Here is a 23,941-nt window from a genome sequence, read left to right on the forward strand (position 1 = left end):
ACAATCTTGGAAACCATTGCTTTTGTTCATATTACAATTTTAAAAATACTAAACAAAAACACATTAAGAATATAATTGAAAATTACTTCTGTTCAAACAAACCTGCTAAAATTCATCACTTAGAACTAACCAAATTTAGGTCATAGACTTCATTCAGTGTATACCAAAGGAGTATCTTGACTTTAAAAAGATTTAACTAGCCAGAGATTCTCTTGGCACTTAGGGTAAATCAAATGTTATTTTGTCTTTATACTGAGATTTTTGTTAAGTAAATGGTCCTTTAACAATGTGAATGTCCGTATCTGACCTAACATATTTTTTCTTAATTAACATATAATGTATTAGTTGTTGCCGGGGTTCAGTTCTGTGAGTCATCAGTCTTCCACAGTTCACAGCACTCACCATAGCACAGACCCTCCCCAATGTCCATTACCCAACGACCCTATCCCTCCCACCCAGTCTCCCCTCCAACAACCCTCAGTTTGTTTCCTGAGATTAAGAGCCTCTTATGGTTTGACCTGACATACTTTTTACATGTGGATTTTTGCCAGGCTTTTAGGATTTAATCCCTTTCTAGAACATACCTCTAAGCAAAGTTATCAATGGATGGAGAGATACTGTGCAATACTGAAGAGTGAAGTACTTCGTGTTTATGAAAAACAGTGCTTGCAGATGTCACAGGAATTTTGAAATACAGATGCTTTAAGCATCAGGAGGTGAACAAATTAAGAGCATGTTCAAGAGACTGAGAGGGAAGGAATATTATTATGAAAACTTAAAAGCAGCACCAGCTTTAAGAATTACCAAAAAACATCTGATAGAATAACAGAAAAGGTGCTAGCAAAAAAAGTGCAAAGTTTGACTGCAAATATCAAATTCAGCATCAGTGGTTGCCATTGTACGATTATTAAATAATAAAATAAGTACAATAAAATAAATAAAATCTACTAATTAGTGATTTTATTGTATTTTTTTAAAAAGACTTTATTTATTTGACAGAGATCACAAGTAGGCAGAGGGGCAGGAAGAGAGAGAGGAAAGGAAATAGGCTCCCTGCGGAGCAGAGAGCTGGATATAGGGCTCTATCCCAGGACCCTGGGATCATGACCTGAGGTGAAGGCAGAGGCTTAACCCACTGAGCCACCCAGGCGCCCCTAGTTAGTGATTTTAAAAAAATGTTGGTCAAAAAAGAAAAAATGTTGGTCATTGTTAAGTGACTGCCCTTTTTGGTTTCAAAAACTACTCTCTTTTATACTTTTATCTGTGTACTACATATTAGGACAATTGTAAGACCTTAAAAGTGTTAATAATCTCCCTCCATATGCCTCTTCTCAATTTTCAGCTTTACTTAGGATTATGCGTTGCTCAACAGCTACTGCCTGGTATTTAAATTGATTTTAAAACCATTCCAGCAATGTGTATGTGTGTGCATGTGTGTTGTGGGGTGGTGGGCATATAGTTCCTGTATGCCCTTGACAATATTTGTATGTTGACAGTCCCAAAGGAGCTAAGGCTTCCATTGATGCATATAAATGAAGGATGAAAATAAGATTTCCTCTGACTCCTGAATTTACTCAGAGAAACCCTACAAGAATTATGTAAACCTGATCTGAAGAGTATGATCAGAAAGTTAGAATCATAACGAATAAAATTTAAATTAGTTGTAGTATATAATAGTGGTCTTCAAAGAAGACTGTTCATACCTCTGGGTACCTTCCAAGAATACACAGGCATGGAAATCTTATGTAAAATTAATGGTCTTCTCTAAAATTAACCTGCTTAAAAAGGGTGGACTTCCTTTCCCTTTCTGCTTTCAACATTGCTCTTCTCCCAGCCATCCAGAATCTCCCAACCATCCAGAATTCCTGAAGAGGAAAAAATCTTTGAGAATGAAATAAAAGGCAAACCAAAACATTAGTTCAATACCAATATTGAAAAAAAGGAATTATTGTAATAATCAGATATCAATATCTTTGCAACTCAAGAGTTTCCTAATCTTTGGCCTGAACAAAACGGAGGCAGGACATGATGTCATTGTCCGATGAAAGATCATGAAAAATCATTCTCATAAAATGATTGCTATATTATATGTGGCATACAACTCAAAAACATTTCAACAATTGAATGACATTACTATGGCTAAATTTCTCAATTCTTTGTGCTTAATTATATATAAGACTTTTAGTACATACCTCTGTAAAAACATAAACGAAGGAATAGAACTGATGTTGAACTCCATTTTCTTTTAACAATAAGGAAAATTCATCTACAGATATAAAAATTAATATTTAAAACCTGCCCAATCCATCTGTTTATCAAATGCATTTCTGATTTGGTTAATTGTTTATCAATGTTGTAATAATCAAATGTGAATGAAAAATGTTAGTACTTTATGCCTTAGAACTGCAGGAGAACTTTTTAAAAATAAAATGTCAATTATTTAAATACACAAACATTATTTTGGTTTTCCTTAACATTTCTAACAAGAAGCAGCGAATGGAATGGCCTGCATTGATACCTGCATACGTCTGTGTTTGCTGACAGCCTTTCACTATCCCTCCTGCTCCTTACCCTAGGAAAATACCGATACCAAAGAAGCAGAAGTGTGAAGGAGGCAGCAAGCAGCAAGACACAGTCAGGGGAAGCTGCTGGGTAGTTGCAAAAAAGATGTATGTAGCCAGCAAAATATTTTACCAAATGCTAACCATTAGAAGGTCATTCCACTTAGTAATTGGTCTTAATCACATCTAACCCATCAAGATGAATCATTGGCTACTGCAGAGGGAGTTCTGCAAGTTAGACTCTTAAGGAAAGTGATACTTTGCCCCAAAAGACTAAGACCAGATGGAAACATATGTCACTTGGTAAATTGTTTAATTTAGTTAGTGTAGAAATATCTCTAGCAAACCCAAAACAAACGATACAATCTGACCTTTTTCAAAAATTATGAATCATTAATTTCTGAAAATATTTGTTAAGCCTCCATATATATTTAAAGGACAAAATGTGTGGTCTTCTATAAACATAGCAAGAAAGAACATATATATTAATAAATTAAATTAAATTAATATGTTAAATTAAATTAGTATTAATATTAATAAAAGTTAAAATAGCACAAGTGACCACAACCATGTTAATGAAACCCTCAGGGTTAATGATGTGTTTCATTTATAAAAAAATATTTTCATTGGCCCTTCAGTCTGATGCTATAAATTCATAAACAACCTAAGAAGCAAATTTTCAAACTAATGAAGATAACTTTTTTTTAAAACAGGTTTCCTCATTGGTGGCACCTACCTTTTACAAATTCAGACCACAAAAGATTCAGAGACCTAAATCATTACATGGAACAGATATTAAATGGATCATATGAAGTTGCAAACGTATGTTACAATTTACCTTTATGTTTTTTATAAAAATTTCCACTATTTTATGTATTATTACTAGGAATCTTTATAAATATACTTAATGATAACATTATTGTACTCATATTCATTCAACAAATGTGCATGCCCAATATGTATAAAATTCCTGAACAGAAAACTGGAACAGCAAAAAAGATATATAGCACCTTGACCTCAAATAATGAAATAATATGTGATTAGTGGACTATCAAGGCTAGGAAGTGCCCTAGATTTTGGGGGATTAAGAATTATTTATGACTGTGATAGTAAAAAGGATTCAAAGAGAGCATCTGATCTTAATCTTTAACAACGGGTATGATTTTTTTTTAAATGTATTATTTGTTTCAGGGGTACACATCTGTGATTCATCAGTCTTTTATAATGCCCAGTACTCATTACAACATGTACCCTCCCCAGTATCCATCACCCACTTACCCCATCCCTCCACACTGCCCCCCCTCCCCCCTACCCCACCCCGAGCAACCTTCAGTTTGTTTCCTATGATTAAGAGTCTCTTACGATTTGTCTCCCTCTCTGGTTTGTCTCCCTCTCTGGTTTGTCTCCCTCTCTGGTTTCATCTTGTTTCATTTTTTCCTCTCTTCCCCTATGGTCCTCTGCCTTACTTCTTAAATTCCTCATGAGTGAGGTCATAGGGTTTTAAAAAGAGTTGGCCTAAGGAAGTATTTCAAATAGAACCAAACAATATAGGAAAGGTCATAAGTGAAAAAAGAAGAAGGGATATCGTTAGATTCTATTGCTCCTGTGATAAATTATGACAAATTTGGAAGTTTAAAACAACACAGGTCTATTTTTTTTCAGTTCTGAAACTCAGAATCCTGAAAATGGGCCTTAAGAGACAAAACTCAAGGTGTTGGTAGGCTGGATCTTTCGGGAGATAGGGGGGAAAAATTCATTTCCTTGCGATTTCAGTTTCTAGAGATTTCCTGCATCCCTTGGCTTGTGCCTTTCCAGCAATTGTACATTCTGACCTCTGCTTCTGTCATCACCTATCCTTCTCAGACTCTTAGTCTGACTCTCCTTGTGTTTACATGGGACCCACCTGAATAATCCAGGATAATCTCACCATTTCAAGATTGTTAATTTAATGTTATCTGCGAAGCCCCTTTTGCCACGTAAGGTAGTACATCTTCACAGGTCCTGGGGATTAGAATGCAAACATCTTTGGAGGGCCATTATTCTATCACAGAGATCCATGAAAAGGTGCAAAAACACAATTCAGTAAGATGTCAGCATTCTTGTGAGGTATCTGTGAAAAGAAGACTAAAACCAGCAAAGAAGTCAGGGCCAGGTTGTCAAGAGCTAGAGCTAAGCCTTGGAGGGTAGTGAGAACCTAAAAACAATAAAAAGAATAACAAATATAAGAAGAATATTCTTCCAAATACATATTGACCTTTTTTCTCAACAACCTATTATTCCAGATCCTGGCCCTCTTTACTGAACTGGAACTACATTCTTTTCAATTTTTAGCTTTTAAAATTGTATACATGCATACATGTATAACATGTATCCAGAAAAGTCTACAAAAGATTTGGTAGAAGGGACACCACCCTGCCGGTGCCCAGCTGATGTTTCAGCCAGCAGCTAGCATCAACATCACAGTATTTTGAATGGATGACCCCAGCTCCAATCACCAAATGACTGTTTAGTAGAGACCTCAAGCCAGAATACCATGGGTGAGCTCAGCCAAACCCCAGAACTGGGAGATGACAAAACGATTGTTTAAACCAGCAACACAGGGATAGACTGCATCTAAGATATGTGGATTTTCATTGTTATCTAGCATTCTGTTACATGAAGGTATTGCAATGAATAGGTTCCTCTCTACATAGACATTTGGAATGTCTCCAAGTTGGGGTTATTAACAAATAATGCTATTATGAACATTTCTTTTACTTGTATGTCTCTTCATGCACCCGGGTTGGTGATTCACCTAGGACAGAATTTCTGGATCTTAGGATATGGTTATCTTAAACATTATAGGCTCCTGCTTGCGGTGAATAAGTGTTCCCATTTTCCACAACCTTGTCTGTACCGGGTATTGCCAGTCTTTCTAATTTTAGCCATTCTGGTGAGTGAGCATTTCATTGCATTTTAGTCTGTATTTTCCTAACTACTAATGCGATGGAACACCTTTTCATGTGTTTGGTCCTTTGGATATCCTCTTTGGTGAAGTGCCAGTTTATGTCTCTTGCCCTTTTACTATTAAATTATATGACATTCTTTTGCTGATTTATAGTATTTTTCATACATTGTGGATAGAAGTCCTTTGTTAATTATATACATTGTAATTATTTTCTTTCACTCTGTCTTTCGTCCCCTTGTTCTTTTTATTATGTCTTCTGATAAATAGAAAGTCTTCATTTGAATATAGTAAAATGTATTGTATTTTCTTATATGATTAGAACATGCCCTACCTCAATGTCATAAAGGGAGTTTCCTATATTATCTTCTAGAAGCTTTGTTGTTTTGCCTTTCCCATTTAAACCTACAATCTGCCTGGAGTAGACTTTAGTGCATGGTGTAAAATAAAAGTCATCTTTTTTTTTTTTTTCCATGTAGATTTTGAATTGTTCCAATACTATTCAAAAGGCTTTCCTTTTCTTGTTATTCTGCTGTGCCACCTTTATAATAATTTAAATATCCATCTACGTATTTGTCTACTTCAGGCTCTTATGTTCTATGCCACTGATCTCTTTATCTGCTCTTGTGCCAACAGTCTTAATTACTGTAGCTTTATCATAAGTCTTGAAATATAGTGGAATAACTTCTCCTATTTTATACTTATTCTTAAGCAGTATTTTGGCCCTTCTTGGACTTTTGCATTTTCATGTAAATTTTTTTTTTTTAAGATTTTGTTTATCTAAGAGAAAGAGAATGAGTGGGCAGGGGGGAGGACTGTGGAAAGAGGGAGAGAGAAGCAGACTCTGCTGAATAGGGGGTTTGATGCATGGCTCCATTCCAGAGATCATGACCAGAGATCATGACCTGAGCCAAAGGCAGATGCTAAACCTACTGAGCCTCCCAGGCACCCCGAAATTTTAATTATTTCTTTGTCAATTCCATTTTAGTTGAAAATGCATCTTGATATATTCTAACCCACAATCATGTACCTATTTAAATCTTTAGAAAAATTTTTACTCAATAATAACTTGTCATATGCATAAAGATCGTAAAATAATTATTTTACTTGATATCTTATTTTACCTTTTTAAAATTCTATTTTGTTCTTTTTGCCAGTATATAGATATAACTCATTTTGTATATTGACTGTTTTTTCAACAATCTTACTAACTTCACTTCTAATTCTAATAACTTACTTGTATTTTTTTAATATTCCAATTACATCATATTGTCTGCAAATAACAGGTTTATTTTTTTCTTTCTGATATTTATATTTTATATTTCTTTTTCTGGCTATTTTGATTGTGCAGGGCCTCCAAGTGGTGATGGCAGATATGCTCATATTATTTCTGGATTCAGAGAAGAAGTTTCTCATTAAGTACACAGGTTTTGTAGGTACCCTTTATTATTTTAAGAAAGTTTCCTTATGTTATATAAAAAAAATTGACAGTAAAGAAAATTGAATTTATCTAGTTTTTGTTTTTTTTTTTTGTTTGTTTTGTTTTGTTTTTTCTGAATCTATTGGGCTGATCAATGATCACCAGAGAGGAAGGGAAGCAGGCTCCCTACCGAGCAGAGAGCTTGATGCGGGGCTCAATCCCAGGACCCTGGGATCATGACCTGAGCCAAAGGCAGAGGCTTTAACCCACTGAGCCACCCAGGAGCCCCTGATTTGACATTTCTTTAGCATTTGTTTTCAGCTTTGTTAATGACAAAGATATTCTATCTTATAATGTCCTTACCAGGTTAGAATGAAGAATATCCTGGCCTCATAATATTAGTTGCAAAGACTTCTTGCTTTTCTTCTTTTCTCTGGAAGAGTTTGTATAAAACTGGTTTTATTTCTTTAATTTGTAAAGCCATGTAGGTTCGGAGATTCAATTTATTTAAGAATTATAGGACAATTCACATTTTCTATTTCTTGCTGGGTCTAAATTATCATTCTCTAGGAATTTGTGCTTATTTATTGGCATAAAATTATTCAGAGCATCTTCTCCCAATCTTTTTAACACTTACAGGATCTGAAAAGACGTCTACTCTTCTGTTCCTCACGTATGTCATTTCCTAGTCAGTCTTGCCAGAGGATTATGAATTTTACCAATCTTTGCAAAGAATGAAATGTGGGATTTATTGACTATTATATTATTTTTCTATTTCATTTATGTTTGACCTTTATTATTTCCTTTCTTCTGCTTGCTTTGGTTATAATTTGCTGTTCTATTTATTACATTCTCAGATAGTTACTTGTTTATTTTCAACCTATCCTCACTTACACATTTAAAATTCTAAATCCCCCCTCCTAATCAAGATTTAATCCACCCCACAAGTTTTTACATACAGTATTGTATCTTTGTTATTATTCTCTTAAAATATTTATAAATGTTTAGTATGATTTTTCCTGTGACTGTGGATTAACTCTATCTAACCCAGTTGAATTTTATGTTATACTAATAATATATATCTACATCTATATCCCATAAACTTAATAAGTATTATGTTGTTTTACACAATCAATATCTGTTTAATATTACCCACATATCTCATTTCCACTGTCATAACTGACTTTATATCTGATGCTGCTTTCCCTCTATTTGAAAAATACCATTGATTATTTTTTAAAATATGAATTTGCTACTAGAAACAATTTCTAAATTTGTATTTATCTGAAAAGTTTTTGTCTTCATTCTCAAAGGATATATTAGCTGACTATACTATTTGGATAGCAATGATTTTATTTTAAAATCTTTAAAGCTATTGGTTCATTGTCTTTTAGCATCCATTGATTCTGTTTAAAACCCACCTATTTTATTTGTTTCATCTTTGAAACTGTTTTTTCTTTATTCTTTATCTGCTATTAATATTTCTCTTTTTACTGTTGGTTTTCACAGTTTTATTTTATTTTATTTTAAGATTTTATTTATTTATTTGACAGACAGAGATCACAAGTAGGCAAAGAGGCAGGCAGAGAGAGGGGGATGGGAAGCAGGCTCACCACCAAGCAGAGAGCCCAATGCGGGGCTCGATCCCAGGACCCTGGGATCATGACCTGAGCCGAAAGCAGAGGCTTTAACCCACTGAGCCACCCAGGCGCCCCACACAGTTTTATTTTAATTGCTCAGATATAAGTTTGTTTTTATTTATCATGCTTGTTAGCACTTCCTGAATTTGCTCCCTGATGTCTTTCATCAGTTTTGGAAAATTCTGTCATTACTGCTTGAAATATTGTTAATATTTTTTCCTCTCTCCTTTTTTTCTGAAGGTATAATCAAATATAAGTTAATCCTTTTCACTGTCTTCTCTATGTCTCATGCCTCTACTCTTGTATTTTTTTATCCTTTTGTTCTCCATAACTTATTCTCAGTAGTTTCTTCTGACTTATCTTCTGAGTTATTTATTCTCTACTTATCTGTGTTTAGTATACTGTTAAATCCATCCTTTGAGCTCTTCATTTCAGTTATGATATTTTTCAGTCTTAGAATTTCCTTGTTTTCAGTTTCTTGTTCTTTGCTGAAAATTTGTCTTTTTTATGGTTTCTTGGAAAATAATAAGCATAGTTATTTTTTTAAGATTTCTTTATTTGAGAGAGAGAGCAAGTGAGCAGGGGAAGGGGCAGAGGGAGAGAGAGAGGGGGAGAATTTCAAGCAGGCTCTCTGATTAGTGGGGAGCCCAATGCAGGGCTTGATCCCAGGACCCTGAAACCATGACTTGAGCTGAAATCAAAAGTGGAACATTCTACCAGCTGAGCCACACAAGAGCCCCTAACCATAGGTCTCTTTAAATCTTTCTAAAAACTTCAGTATTGTGGCTCATTGCATGTATATTTCTATTGTCTAGTGTTTCTGCTAGTCTTTTATCATTCAGTCTTGTTCCTTTGTAAGCGTAGTTATTTTCCTTTTTAATGTGGCCAGATACTGTACTGCAACATCTTTTGTAGAAATAATTGGAGGCCTATGTTGCTGTTATCTTGTACTAGAGAACTATAATATCTGAGGACATTAACAGTCTGGGATTGCTGAAATTCAATTGCAGGGATTTGGATTTTTCAAAACCAAACTGTAGCTTTTATGAGGGCTTATTTCTGGCTCATCTTTTTCCTTAGATGTGAATTTGATTCTAAATCCAAAATAAGACAGATTCAGCAAGAGCTTCCTTGGCCCCTCTGGATTCTATTTCCTCTCCTATTATCTCTGCAAAGTAGGTACTGCTCAACCTTTCAGCCCTTCCACAGTTCAAACCTATATCAATAAACACCCACAATAAAAAAGTAGTGCCCAAACCCTTACACATCTCCAAATCCTTGCCCAGACCCTAGCCTGGTAATTCTTCACTATCTTGTTAGCTCTCTGATGTTTTCAAGCAAAGTTTAAAAAACAAATTGTAATAATCCAATTATCCTCAGCAGGAGGTTTGCACTAAGTGACTTAATCTACCATTATCAAATATAGGAGTCTAGAACTGCAATCCTTACCCATACTACCCTCAGCTTTCAGAGCTATCTGCCATTCTGCTCTTCACCCCCATTCTATGCTCAAATATGCCTTTTCTCTCATAGGGAACCATTTCAGAGGGTCTAGGTCTATTGACACTTCCCATATGAAAATATTTAAGGAGTCCTTGGTGAGGTGTTTGGTATACTCACCCGGGATTCTGAGAATAGCCTAGAAAATTGAAGAGAAATATCAGACCCCAATACTGCTCCCCTCATTCACATGAGTAAAAAACAGCATTCGTAAGATCTCCCCACCCTATTCATACACATATAAGCTATACACACATACCGATGTTACAACTCCTTGTGAATGTTCAAGGCAGCACTAGATCTCTTTAACATTAGATGTTCATATCACTATCTGCATGAGAGGTTTCTATGAGACAAATGCTAAGTTTCAGAGGCAAGTACCAAACTAACAGAATCCTCCAGAGTTCTTGAACAGACACGGGGCCCTTTAAGGATCATCTAGAACACTATCCCTAAGGGTACAGGGTGCACACCTGTTACGGTTTTTTGCCTTTTCAATCAAAAATGGAAACCATTTATGGAATATTCTTAAGGAATCCACATATCTGGAGTCACTTTGATGTCACCAGTGGGAGCCCATTTCTAATATTAATCATTCTAGCCAACAAGCTACCGTTTATTTATTTTAAAAATCTAATCTCTGACATTCAATATGCTAATTAATAAAATGCCCATTGTTGGAGTTGTGAGTGAATGACAGAAGCACTTAAACTGACTGCTGCTAGTATGGGTTTCCCAATTAAAATATCGTGAACCCCGTCTTTTCTCTTCCCCCACCCAGGCACCCCCTTGGTTCAGGCTTGTTTCAGACATAAACAGGCCATTTCTGAACTCCGCAGTCTTAATTAAACGCCAGCAGCACTTGGGTTATACCATGTGTAGGATACATAATATCATGCTGTACATGTAGATACATATTTTAAGCTTCAGTAAATTGCAGGCATTGTAATAGGAGGGCTAGACTAGATCTCACACTGGGATTTAAAAGGTCAAAGAATCCTGTTTCACTTAGTTGTTACTTCAAAAACCTTTTTTCTCCACTTGGAGCTTAGGAAATTCATTAGAGGAGACCAGTCATGGCTAAATTTTTAAAAATTACATGCTATGTAACAGAGTAAATCAGTGTATATCAAGGAAACCTTACCGAAATTTAAAAATACAATATGTTAATGAATGTATTAAAAATTCTGTCTCAACTGTGGGTTTGCTGATTTAGGATGTTAGCTTACTGCTGTACCTCCCAATTGAGTAATATTGTGGTTTGATGAGAATCAGACCCACTTAAAAGAAGAAAATCCCACAATTCAGACCATAAGGGTCCAATGGCTATTAGAAAACAACCCCAAATTGTCAATAATGACTATGTTTGATTCCACATCGTCAGGAGCAAGAGATGAGATTTTTCAAATCCCTATTACCGGTTTCTAAGACTAGTGGTTCTCAGAGCACAGTTTCTGGACTGTGCTAGGAACCTTACTTGGGAACTTATAAGAATGCAAATTTTTGGCTCCATCCTAGACAAACTAAATCAGAAATTTTGGCCATTGGTTATTATTTTAACTTTATTTTTAATAATCTCTATACCCAGCATGGATCTCAAATTTGTGACCTTGAGATTAAGAGTCACATGTTCTACCAACTGAGTCTGCCAGGGGCTCCAAATCAGACATTTTGGAGATGAGACCCAGCAGTCTGTGTTTCTAACAAGCTGTCTGGGATGTTCTGATGCACTCTATTGTTTGAGAAAAATTACTCATGCCATAGATTTCTTTCCCTTTTTTTCCAGTTTGGATATGGTCAGACATTTGGCCTTCAATATAGTAAATACTCGTGTTCCCTACTATATTACTGGCTTTTAGCAAATATGGACTCAAGAAGATTGTGCTACGATATGATTTCTAGGCTAGTAGACTCTCAGCTGGAGATGCTATTTTGTATCAAAGGACAAGTGGCTGAGCACTTATGTAGGCATACTTAACTCAATTCCAAGTGAGTTAGAGAAGACATCCCAGAGAGTAGGACATTCAAGTTGTTCTTAAAGGGCAAATAGGCGTTAGTAAATAGAAACTGGGAGAAAGTTACACTAGATAGAGGGAACCCTAAACACACATCCATTATGGTTATGTGCTCTTCTCTAGTTTTGAAGCTTAAAGAACTCAATGACTCTATTTATTCAATTATTACCCATTTATAGCACAATTACAAACCCATCAATAGTCAATAAATATTTTAAATGAATAATAACAGAATCATTAGTATATATTAACCATAGATTTATATTGCTTTTCAAAACCTAAAGGATTGACAGTTTGCATCTGAAAAGTACTTAGCAGCAATCTCTTATTTATTCTTATATCCTACAAGTTTGCGTTTTTTAAAGAAATTAGCTCATGCTTCCAAAACATGTCATTCATTTATGTTTTACACAGAAACTACTGAACTAATAAGTAATAAATGTTTTAAAATTTGTAGAAAAAATAGATGGCAGGTGAGGGGCTCCCAGGCAAGGTGAGCCCTCCCATCCCTCCCTTGCCCACACTTGGTTTTTCCTCTTGATCAAACACATAATAAAGAGAATGTTTAGAGGGACACCTGCGTGGCTCAGTTGGTTAAGCATCTGCCTTTGGCTCAGATCATGATCCCAGGGTCCTGGGTTCAAGTTTCACATGGGACTCATTGCTCAGCAGGGAGTTTGCTTCTCCCTCTGCCTCTGCCTGCTGCTCCCCCTGCTTGTGGGTGCTCTCTCTCTCTCTCTCTCTCTCTCTGATAAATAAATAAAATCTTGAGAAAAAAAGAGAATGTTTAGAATCTAAAAAAATAAAGATAATAAATAAATATACAAACAAACAAATTTGTAAAAAAAATTGAAAATTTGGATGAAGTTACAAAATAAAAATTAATGTAATTTTGGTATTTTTCCTCACCCCAGCATATAATCTCACATGAGCCCCATGACAGGGACCTCTGTCTTGCTAGAGAATAAAGTTGAGTCCTACTAGCTGCTAACTTAGAGACAGATTCTACTGGTTACCTAGTACAGAGCCTAGGAATACTGCCTGGCCATGCTTCTAAAGAATGAGCATTAATAGCGCACTGAGTCATAATTGCGGTCTTCAGAAAGACCACTCAGAGCACATTTTTAATATGTTTGTTATGAACAAAGAGAGAGAAATAAATAGTATGTGTTCATCATGGGAATAGAACTATGTAATGAAGAAACTGAAAACAAAGATGTAAAGTAATTGTGAAAATAATATTAGGCAGTAGTAAAACAATACTATAATAAATGGTTATGTGTAGAGGGGCACCTGGGTGGCTCAGATGGTTAAGCATCTGCCTTCAGCTCGGGTCACGATCTCCAGGTCCTGGGATAGAGCCCCATGCCGGGCTTTCTACTCAGTGGGGAGTCTGCTTCTGCCTCTGCCTCTCCCCCTGCTTGTGCTTTCTGTCTGTCTCCGTATCTCTCTCAAATGAATATAAATAAATAAATAAATAAATAAATAAATAAATGGTTATGTGTAGATACATTGCGAATGCATGAATTTAAACTATTGTCCATGCATACTCAATATAAATTGTATCCTATCTTTTCAATATATTTGGTTTTATGTCTTAATCAGTGAGTAATGGGAAATGAGATATAACTGAAGCTTCTGCCCCATAGGATTTAGGCACCTTAATTTATTACATTGGATTTCAAGTGTTTTTTGTATATTTAAGAATATAGAATGCTGAAATCTTTTTAAGTAAACTTTATGCCCTACATGGGACTTGAACTCAGGGGTCACATGCTCTACCGACTGAGCCAGCCACGTGCCCCTTTTTAGAATGTTGACATATTAATCTTCCTTACTTATTCTGCCATTCTCTGAAGTCCATGTCCATTACCTATGCTATAGTCCAAGGGTGTTATGGGTATGGCAGCTGTCTATAAGGGAAATGCTGAGGGGATAGTGGATGGGATGATATGTATGCTGAAGGTTGCCTCACTGATTATACTAAAGCTGTTTTAAGGGCTATGCCTTTGCAGAATAATTGGCAAAATATCTAGTAACCATTGCAGGTGCCAGCCTTTAGCTTATTTAGGCAGAGACAAGTAAGTGTGAAGTGGAAGAGACCTTCTGATTTCTGGCCCTAGCCTGGATAAGGAAAATATTGAGATCTGTTTTCATGTGGCAGCAGGCTTTCATTAGGGAACTCTTAAATGTATCTATTCACAGGATAAGTTCATATGGAAGTGCTAGCAGAGGACTGTTATGAGAGAGGAAAGCAGAGGAGTCAGACATAGCAAGTAGGGAACACTTGCACAAGTACAGCTTAACACAGCAAGGCTTAGTGAATATTGTTGCCCATCACAATTGTTGCTGCATACACGCAGATGAGCAAAACCACCAAACACGGAGCTCACAGGATTCATCACGTTCACCTTTGCTAATGTGCCAACTAAAGTACTCCTGTAGATACCCTAGGAAGAGATGTTTTATTTTGTTTTGTGTTGTTTTTAATCTCTGTTGGTCAGTATTTAGAAATAGGAAAGCTGAAGAAATTTCAGGCACCACACTTTTTTTCTTGGAGGAATTAAGATCTAAGAATTGAGTGAGGGGAAAAAAAAAAAAAACCAGAAGGAAAAAGAAGAGGTATTTATATCATCAAACATGAGACACTATTGTAAAATCATAGATCCTAGAAATGCTCCAAGTGAGAATATGTCAGCCAACTTCTAACACTGGACTTCCAAAAAGGGGAATCCCATTTGTCTCTTACAAAAGGAAGCCAATATTATAAGTGTGCCTTCTCCCAAAGTAACAGTTCCCTAATAATTTAATTGAATTTTGCACAATGAGTGGAGTACATTAAAATACCTTCCTGAGATGTAAGTCCTTTATCTATTTATTAGTTGTCATTTCTATACTACAAAATAAATAAAGTACTGCTGTATTAATAAAACTCAAGTCAATAAAAATTAAATGTGGGTGCTAGCATAATAGGGGCCTCTTTGGAAAACTACTGTATCAGTCATTCAACAAATGTTTATTGATTGCCTGCGTTGTATACTGTCTGGCCAGGGAGGGGGTCAAAATAGCAGCTAGTGATCAATTTTTTTTAACAATTTGAGGAGGTTTTAAAAAGTATGCTGTGAGACCCCATCCTTAGGAATGCTAATTCTCTGGGTAAAGAGTGACATTTAGGTATCTGTATTATTTCTTATTAACATAAGTGATTTAGATGCACAGCCAGATTTGAGAAATTCTATTTTAGAAAGTCAAAAGCTAAATCAGATGTGGGCACTGCCCTAAGGAGTGTACAGTCCTTGTCAATAGTCTGTCTATGTAGATAGGTGCCAGTGGCCCCATAAAGACTTCCATAGCTTCGTACATTGGCTTTCCCCCCTTATTCCTAAGGAACTTTGTGGGACTTGATACAATTACTCATTATATGGATTACACGGTAATAGAACAATAATAATTTGACAGCGATATCATCAGATGTTGATTAGCATTAATAAGCAGTGTGACCTGCCTAATCACCCAAGTTCTTTGTGTGTAATGCATAATGTGGTCAGTTTTCAATTATCTTCAAATGGATTAATCATGGTGAATACTTCAGTGTCTCCATATGTTGGTAGACACTTCCCTGATTCAGTTTTTTTAGATACTGGAAATGAAAACTTATTTTAAGTTTAACTAAATAAGTGTGCCCAGGTGGCTCAGTCAGTTAGCATCTGCCTTTGGCTCGGGTCATGATCCTAGGGTATTGGGATCAAGTCCCCCAACAGGCTACCAGCTCAACAGGGAGCCTGCTTCTCCCTCTCCCTCTGCCACTCCCTCTGCTTCTGCTCTCTGTCAAATAAATAGGTAAAATCTTTTAAAAAATTAACTAAATAAAACATTATTGACCTAAAAATCACATAAATTATTTCAAAGTAAAGGGATTTTTTTTAGATTTTTTAAATTTTGTATTATTGATACAGTTTTCCCCTGTAAACATAGTTATGTACATAGTTATCTATAGAAACACCAAGATCTATAAAGTCATGAATGTAACATGAGCATTTTACTTATTTTAAGTGATGTGAATGACTTAGGGGAAATTTTTATACATGCACAAGTTTCCTTTCCTCTTCTAATAAGAGGTTTAAAGTAAATTCATATTCGTGCTGAATATTCCTGGGATAGAATAATTCCCATCCCTGGCCCCAGAAAAACCCATAAAAAATATTTTTCTTTTTTTCTTAAAGATTTTATTTACTTGAGAGAGAGAGTGAGAGGGCCAGAGGGAGAAGCTGACTCCCTTCTGAGCAGGGAGCCTGATGCAGGATTAGATTCCCCGGACTCCAGAATTATGACCTGAGCTGAAGACAGTCGCTTAACCAGCTGAGCCACCCAGGTGGCCAAAAATATTTTTCTTCTTGGGGCGCCTGGATGATTAACCAACTGGTTAAGTGTCCGACTCTTGGTTTTGTTCGTGATATCAGGGTCGTGATCTCAGGATTGTGATGTCGAGCCTCACATGAGGCTCTGTGCTCAGCGCAGAGTTGGCTTAGGACTCTCCCTCCTCTGCTCCTCCCCTCTGCTTGTGCTCTCTCTCTCTCTCTCTCTCTCTCTCTTCTCTCTTCAAATAAATAAATATAAAAACAGAATATTTTTCTCCTTTCATAGCTGCTTGTCATATGGCAGTGTAAGAAAAGCAAATAATCTTACTATGCCTAGACACTGAAACTCATACTCTTTTTTAGTTACATTAGCACATTTATTACTAAAATACGTTTAGTACATTTATTTGTAACTGTTTAAAATATTTTATATCACGGTACATAACTTTGTCAAGAGTTTTTAATTTGTATTGGGCATGTATAACATTACTATGTATAACACTCTAAATTAAGAGCTTTGGAGAGATTCAATTAATACCATATAAACTTTATTCTCAATGCACTCATCACCATTATAAATGCATACATTCATGAACATAAAGAAATGTATGGCCATGAATGGGAAAAGGGGGGGGGGGAGGAAGTAGAAGATACAGCTTGAATATAAAACGGGACAATTTTATCTTATTAAAATCAACTGTCATAGTCCCTTCTAGGATCATTCCCAATTCTAAGCACTCTTGCTTTTTGTCCAGGAAATGAGATAAAAAGTCTGTTTTAAAGTCCAGTGGTGGGACAGATGTCTTTGGGGCTTTAGTCTAATGACATAAGAACAACTGAGATAGAGGGATGCTTGTAAATCTCTGAGACCATGTCTCTCTGTCTATCTGCCTGTCGGTCTCTCACTCTCTCACACACACACCTATAATCTGTTGATAAAAGAAAATAGGCATAAATGAAGACTATAATTACATGCTTCCCCAATATCTCTTCTAATGAGATTGGAAGCATCAGTTTAGACATCCTAGTCCTGTATCTACCTGGGATTTTTTTGTTTGTTTGTTTAGTTTTACTTTCTTCTCTCACGCTAATAGAAACTTTTTTTCCTTTCATTGTAATTTCATTCCTCAAAGAAATGATAGTTGTGATAAAAGGAATTGTTTTTGCTTTAAATTTTGCTCTGTTTTGGTGGAATTGTGTTGCCAACTAAGTAAGATCTTAATAAAGAACATAGAAACATAAAGTTATAGCAAATGAGGGGCGCCTGAGTGGCTCAGTGGGTTAAAGCCTCTTCCTTTGGCTCAGGTCATGATCTCGGGGTCCCAAGATTGAACCCCACATCCGGCTCTCTGCTCCACGGGGAGCCTGCTTTCTCCTCTCTCTCTGCCTGCCTCTCTGCCTACTTGTGATCTCCATCTGTCAAATAAATAAATAAAATCTTAAAAAAAAAAAAGTTACAGCAAATGATGGCAGTACCTAAAATCACCTGTATCTACATTTACTTCAGCTGAGATATATAACCAGCTGTTGTTTTTTAAAATTTTAAAGCCATATTAATTGTAATTTCTAGCTCTTCGCAGGATTGCTGTTCATTTCTGAAAGCCTCTTAAAATAAGGAATAGTATCACTTGTGGTTTAAGCAATGTTATTTTTTTTAAGCAGAAATCAAATGTCAAAATAAATCCAAATGGGTAAATCCTATCTTAATAGTGAACATATGTTTCTTGTTCCCCACTTGCTAAACCCAGATGTTAATTACTACATTTGTCACTACATTGCTCTTTTCCTTTTTGGAGCCGGCTGAGATTACGTTGCAGGCAGGATAAATGTCACATGTGTACCATCAGTAAAACCAAGATTATTTTTCAGAGTCTAGTGAAGTACTGATGACATTTTAGAATCAGAATTATAAAAGATTCTTTAGAAGTTCACCGTTCTTCACAGTGTCATTCTTCTATGTAACTCCAGTACAAATACAGTTGTGTTGAACTACATTAAAGACTGGACATTCTGACAAGCTGCTTTATGAAAAAGGCAATAAAACACAATTCCTATTCAACTGTGATTTAAAACTCTTATGGGAATTCATTTTTAAATTCACATTTTTTACAGCCTTTCACAGTGTTTGAGATAGATTTATCTTATCTATCTTATCTTAGTTTTAACTCACTGAAACTAAATCTTGCAGCCAATTCTAGATGTTGGCTGGCCAGTTAATAAATAGGAATTCTTAATGTGTTATTTTAAAGTGAGAAAAAATTGATCTCAGTGTTATATTACATTACTTCTGATCTTTGCAAATACTATAAGTCTCTGTAGTCTTTGAGAGCAAGAATATGTTTATATGATACAGGAAAAACACTGAAGTTTTCAGCAACTTTGAATTGATCAACTTTCTCAAAAATCAATCATTTTAAATTGCAAATGACTTTTAATATAATTGATAAACAACATATTAATAAGATTTCTGAATTTAGCAAAAAATAAGCTGATAGAGACTTTAATTTTAAAATTTTTCAATTGGCTTTCAAATTTGCTCTGTGTGGACTGCATTTGTAACTTTAAAGTATATTAGACATTTTAAAACCATTATTAGATAAACATCTGCTCTAGAAATATATATAATAACCTCCTAAAGCATTCAATATAGCATAATCCATTTACTGGAACCTTTGATATATCAAAGACCAGTAACTTTAGAGTCCCTGAACAAATCCCAAACTTTTATTAATTTATTCACTAAATATATAATGTTCCATATAGGAGGGATGTTCCAGATATTTAACAAGCATTAGGGCACAGGTACTGATGGGTCAAGATAAGTGGCAATCACTAACCTACTATTATGGCCATACAAGCTAGTATTGGTTAAGTATTTGCTGTGATGGAGAAAACTATAGGAGTTCAGTAGAGAGTGGGGGCAAACAGGAGTTTAAAGATTTTAATTTTTTTATTATTTATTTGACAAGAGAGAGATCATAAGTAGGCGGAGAGGCAGGCAGAGAGAGAGAGAGAGAGGAGGAAGCAGGCTCCCTGCTGAGCCGAGAGCCCGATGCGGGACTCGATCCCAGGACCCTGGGATCATGATCTGAGCCGAAGGCAGAGGCTTTAACCCACTGAGCCACCCAGGTGCCCCCAAACAGGAATTTAGATCAAAGTATACTAAGTTTGAGTTCCATATGAAATTTCTAATTAGAGATGTCAAGTGGAAAATTGAATGTCTTGAGCTGAGGGAAAAAGAGAGGCTGGAAATAAAAATATTGGAGTTGTCAGCAAATAATTGGTTTTCAAAGCCATGAGATTGGATGAGATTATTCAAGGTGAAATATGAATATGAAAAAGAAGAGAACATACAAATTTTAAAAGTTGAGAGGATGGGAAAGAATCAACAAAAGAAGCTGAGAAAAAGCAACCTGTTGGAGACCAGAAGCATCTTATGCCTAGAATTGAAGAGAAAAACCCATTTTAAAGAAGGAAAAATCGGCCATTTCAAATACTACTGATAGGGCAAAATTTGGGAATTGGCCACTGGATTTAGCAAAATGGATATCATTAGTGAATCTAATAAGAACAGTTTGATGGAAGTGTTAGGAACAAAACCTTGATTAGAATAGGTTCAAAAGAGAATATGAAAATAGGAATTTGGGATAGAAAGTAGAGAATTATCCTTGAAGAGGCTTTGCTCTAAGGATGAACAGGAAAAAGATAGTGTGCAGGGAAATGTAGGTCAGGAATTTTGTTTATTGAACTAAGTCATAGCATGTATGTATGCTGCTAGGAATATCCAATGAAGAAGCAAAAATTGATAATGAAAGAAATGAGAACTTAACCAGAGACCAAAGTGTTGACTTTGAGTATAGAGCAGAGCATGGGATCTAGTGCCCAAATTCGTCTCAGATTAAAGCACAGATAGTACATCCATGTAATAGAGGAAAGGACAGAAGTGAGGTAAGATAACAGGTGTGTTGGAGGAAGCTTATAGAAATTCTTTTCCATTTTTTCTGTCAATAAGAAGACAGCCTTGAGAAGACTGAAAGAGAGGGAAAGTATGTGGGCATGTTGGGGAGCAAGGATAAGTTATTAAATAGACCTATAGATGAATAGAGGAATAAATGGACTACTGACACATATAGCTTGCCAGAAAATCTTAAAAACCAACTTGAGGGTAGTGGGCATGAGGTGATAGTAAGACCAGTAAAGTGTGGTTGGTTGAGTGCTTTTCTCCAGGAACATTCAGCAGGCCTGCTGCAGTTGCAGCATTGGCAGAGAATAACCCAGGTTGGGTTACTGACAAATATATAATAAAATAAAAGGAGAGAAGGCCAAACAAGTTGAAAGAAATATGCAATGGAATTATTAGTATCAATCATGAGATCCAAGGTGTCCAAGAAGGAACATGAGAATATGAAATGAGTAAGGCCAGTGAAAAGGTCTTAGAGTCAACAGATTGTTTGAGTTGTATAACTAGAGGGAATGAGCTGGAAAGGAAGAAGATGGTGATAGTAGACTAAGCAACTAGAAATCAAGGTTAATGGAAGAGCTTTCTTCACTGATCAAGATCAAGGGAACAGGAGTGAGTGACTGAGTGGGATGCAGAACAAAATCAATGGATAAGAGGAGTTCAAAAATAAAGAAGGTAACCACAGGGAAGGATAATTTACTTGAATATTAAAATAAGTATGAATTATGACAAGAACTATTGAAGACAATACAATGTTCCAAGGTGGAAAATGTTCAAGGAGTGAAGATCAGTGACCTAAAGATGAGTAGACAGGTGCAACAGCAAGTGAGGAGGGCAGGATAGTCAGCAGACACGATCTTCAAAGCAGAGTATTTTTATAAAAGAATAACAAAGGGAGGTCAGAAGACCAAGGAGATGCAAAGAGGAGACCTACCTCACAACCAGGACTGGGATTATAAATAGAATGGGAAAGAACACAAATGCCATTTTAGAGATTTAGTAGGAAATCAGAATGGAATGCTCAGAAAATACAATATATTGAGCATATGAGGAATTTTACTGATGATATTCTCCTAAACTGGCTGCTGTTTTTCTCCTTTCCTCCACAATGCTACACTGTCATCTTTCTAAAAATATCTAATTGTGATGCTTTTCTGCTTAAAATTCATCAATAGGTCACAGTAGTTTCAAGCTTGTGTAGCGTTACCATGTTCTAGGACTCCTACAGAATTCTCTCTACCCACATCTCCTACCTGTCCCCCATATGCATTCTTCACATCTGTAGGCCATTGGCAATAGTAACATAGGTGGTCCTGGGCTTATTGACTACTCTCTACCACCCTTTGTTTGGGGGCTTTTTTTTTTTTTTTTTTTTTTTGGTACTAATTTCAATCAGTGAATCACTTATGCTATCTAGTATTCAGTTTTCCCACTTCTGGAATAAAGTAATTAAATTCAGAGGGTTTTTTTTTTTTTAACCTGGGAAATGATTACCTTTTGAAGGATTAAGCGGGAAAGCAACATTCCTTGTAACGTAAGAATCTCCTAAGTGTATTGCAGGACATTTAGGATAAGTGGCCTTGCCCATTAATTGCCAGTTGTATCCTCTGAGACAACCAAAAGTGTGCTCACACATTTTCTAGACAGTTCATATTGTAGCGTAGTGAGATAAAATGTAGGCCATCCAGTTAAATTTGAATTTGAGATAAATATTTTTTTAGAATAAGTATGTTGTTTATATACCATATGTGGGTGTGGTGCATAAACAATGAATTTTGGAACACTGAAAAAAAAATAAAATAATATTTTTTAAAGAAAAAAGAAAATAATACACATATATATATAAAATACAATGAAAGGAAAAAAATAGAATAAGTATGTTGCGAATACTGCATGGACATCCTCTCTTTTTATTTGCTATATCTGCCAGCCCTACATACGGGCAATACTGTTAAGTAGGATTATACTTGCAGTTCATGTAAAAAGGGCACCTGTAAAGTTGCTCAGTATACAACTTATAGAGCTAAATATCGCCACATTGCTTAGGAGTCAATACAAACCCAGTTGAGAACATTGATCTAAGTTATCAGTAAGAACAATTGTAGCTACTGACATTTCTATAACTCAAACTACCCAGTGGTGCAATGTGCTAAAAAGCAGAAGGAGGCATGCCCCTGAGTAAAGTCAAGTCAGAGAAAATTTTAAAATCAATTATTTTAAGATCCAGCAACATTACTTTTCCTATCCTCTTCATCTCTTTCATTGATCTCTGCCTCCCTTGACGCTGAATCATGTTTCTCCTCAAGAATGAAAACAATCTTGTTACAATAAGGAATTAGTATTTAGTATGTCACCCACACCCGGAATTACAAATGAGGATTTCAAGGATATGACAGTGTAAACACAAGGGAATAATTAGCTAGTGGTGACATTTCAGATACTAATTGGGAAGATATTCTGCCTCCTATTGAAGTTTAATAACCACTGGGTGGTGAGGCCAAAATGTCGCCAGAGAAGAATAATTGACAAGTTGTCAAAAGGCCAAAGAAGGTCAAATTTTCTTCAACAAATTCTGCACAGTCCTAAGTTTGTCTTCAAGCTTTCAAAATAAGAAAACTTGGTTTAGTCAGCATCCTGAATACGGATACATTTCTTGAGGATAGAGTCTTATTAAGCAAGCTCACAAGAGATCAATACATAGAGATCAAAATTGGTAATTAATTAATTTACGATGTATAAAATTGCTACATAGATAAGAATATTTGTATTAGAAAACCAATGTATTCTATATCTAAAGAGAGATCTCAGTTCTGGTTAAGAAATATCTATTGAGCAAAAATACTATGTTAGATATGAGTGAATAAATGACAATCCCTCTTGATACCTTATTGATAACACACTTGAGGAAATAAATATAATTCAGCTGTAGTTAAGCATAAAATAACTGGAGGAGAAATGCTGACAGATGAAGAGGGAAAATGAACATTATCCCAATCAAGAAAGGTCATACAAACCTTGTCAAGCAGTTGACCTATTTCTTAAGAGCCATGGGGAGCCACTGCCAGATTTTAAGCAGTTAACGGTTAGATTTTTACTTTGAAAGATCAGTTTTACAATTAAATGGAGAATAGATTGAATCAAAGGGTAACAGGATAAGGTTTGGAGAAACACTCTGCTGTAATTTGGGTGAGAAGTAATGATGCTGGAAGTCAGAAGCATACCTGAAAGGAAGAAAATAGATGGTTGCGATATTTAAGAATTAAAGTCAGTAAGACTTAGCAATAAATATTACGTGTAGGGTAAAGGAGAACAGAGAGTCTAAAAAGATAGACCTTATTTTGAGTCTGGACATGAGAAGAAGTAGCGATTTGAGGGTAAAGAAAATGCATTTACTGGTGCACTTTTGAGTTTTAATTGTCTTTCCAATAGTCAAGGAAGCCAACAAATAGGTATTATGAAATAGCAGGCTGAGGCTCAGGAGATAGATCTGGGATTAAGGTTTAGATTTGTACATCATTATAGAAGCCACCAAAAGGGATATC

General features: G+C 35.7%; 1 protein-coding gene across 2 annotated transcripts in view; it reads left to right on the plus strand.

Moving 5' to 3' along the window:
• LOC111142170 (phosphatidylinositol-4-phosphate 3-kinase catalytic subunit type 2 gamma) overlaps positions 1-23,941 on the plus strand; it is a 338,397-nt gene that overhangs the window by 270,532 nt on the left and 43,924 nt on the right. For both annotated transcript variants that reach the window (XM_022495171.1, XM_022495170.1), the window contains one exon: positions 3,275-3,383. In XM_022495171.1, coding sequence (XP_022350879.1) covers positions 3,275-3,383 — 109 coding nt within the window. The remainder of the gene's footprint in view (positions 1-3,274; positions 3,384-23,941) is intronic.

Source organism: Enhydra lutris, unplaced genomic scaffold, assembly GCF_002288905.1.
Source record: "Enhydra lutris kenyoni isolate GAN:26980312 unplaced genomic scaffold, ASM228890v2 scaffoldscaffold7, whole genome shotgun sequence".
Taxonomy (NCBI): domain Eukaryota; kingdom Metazoa; phylum Chordata; class Mammalia; order Carnivora; family Mustelidae; genus Enhydra; species Enhydra lutris.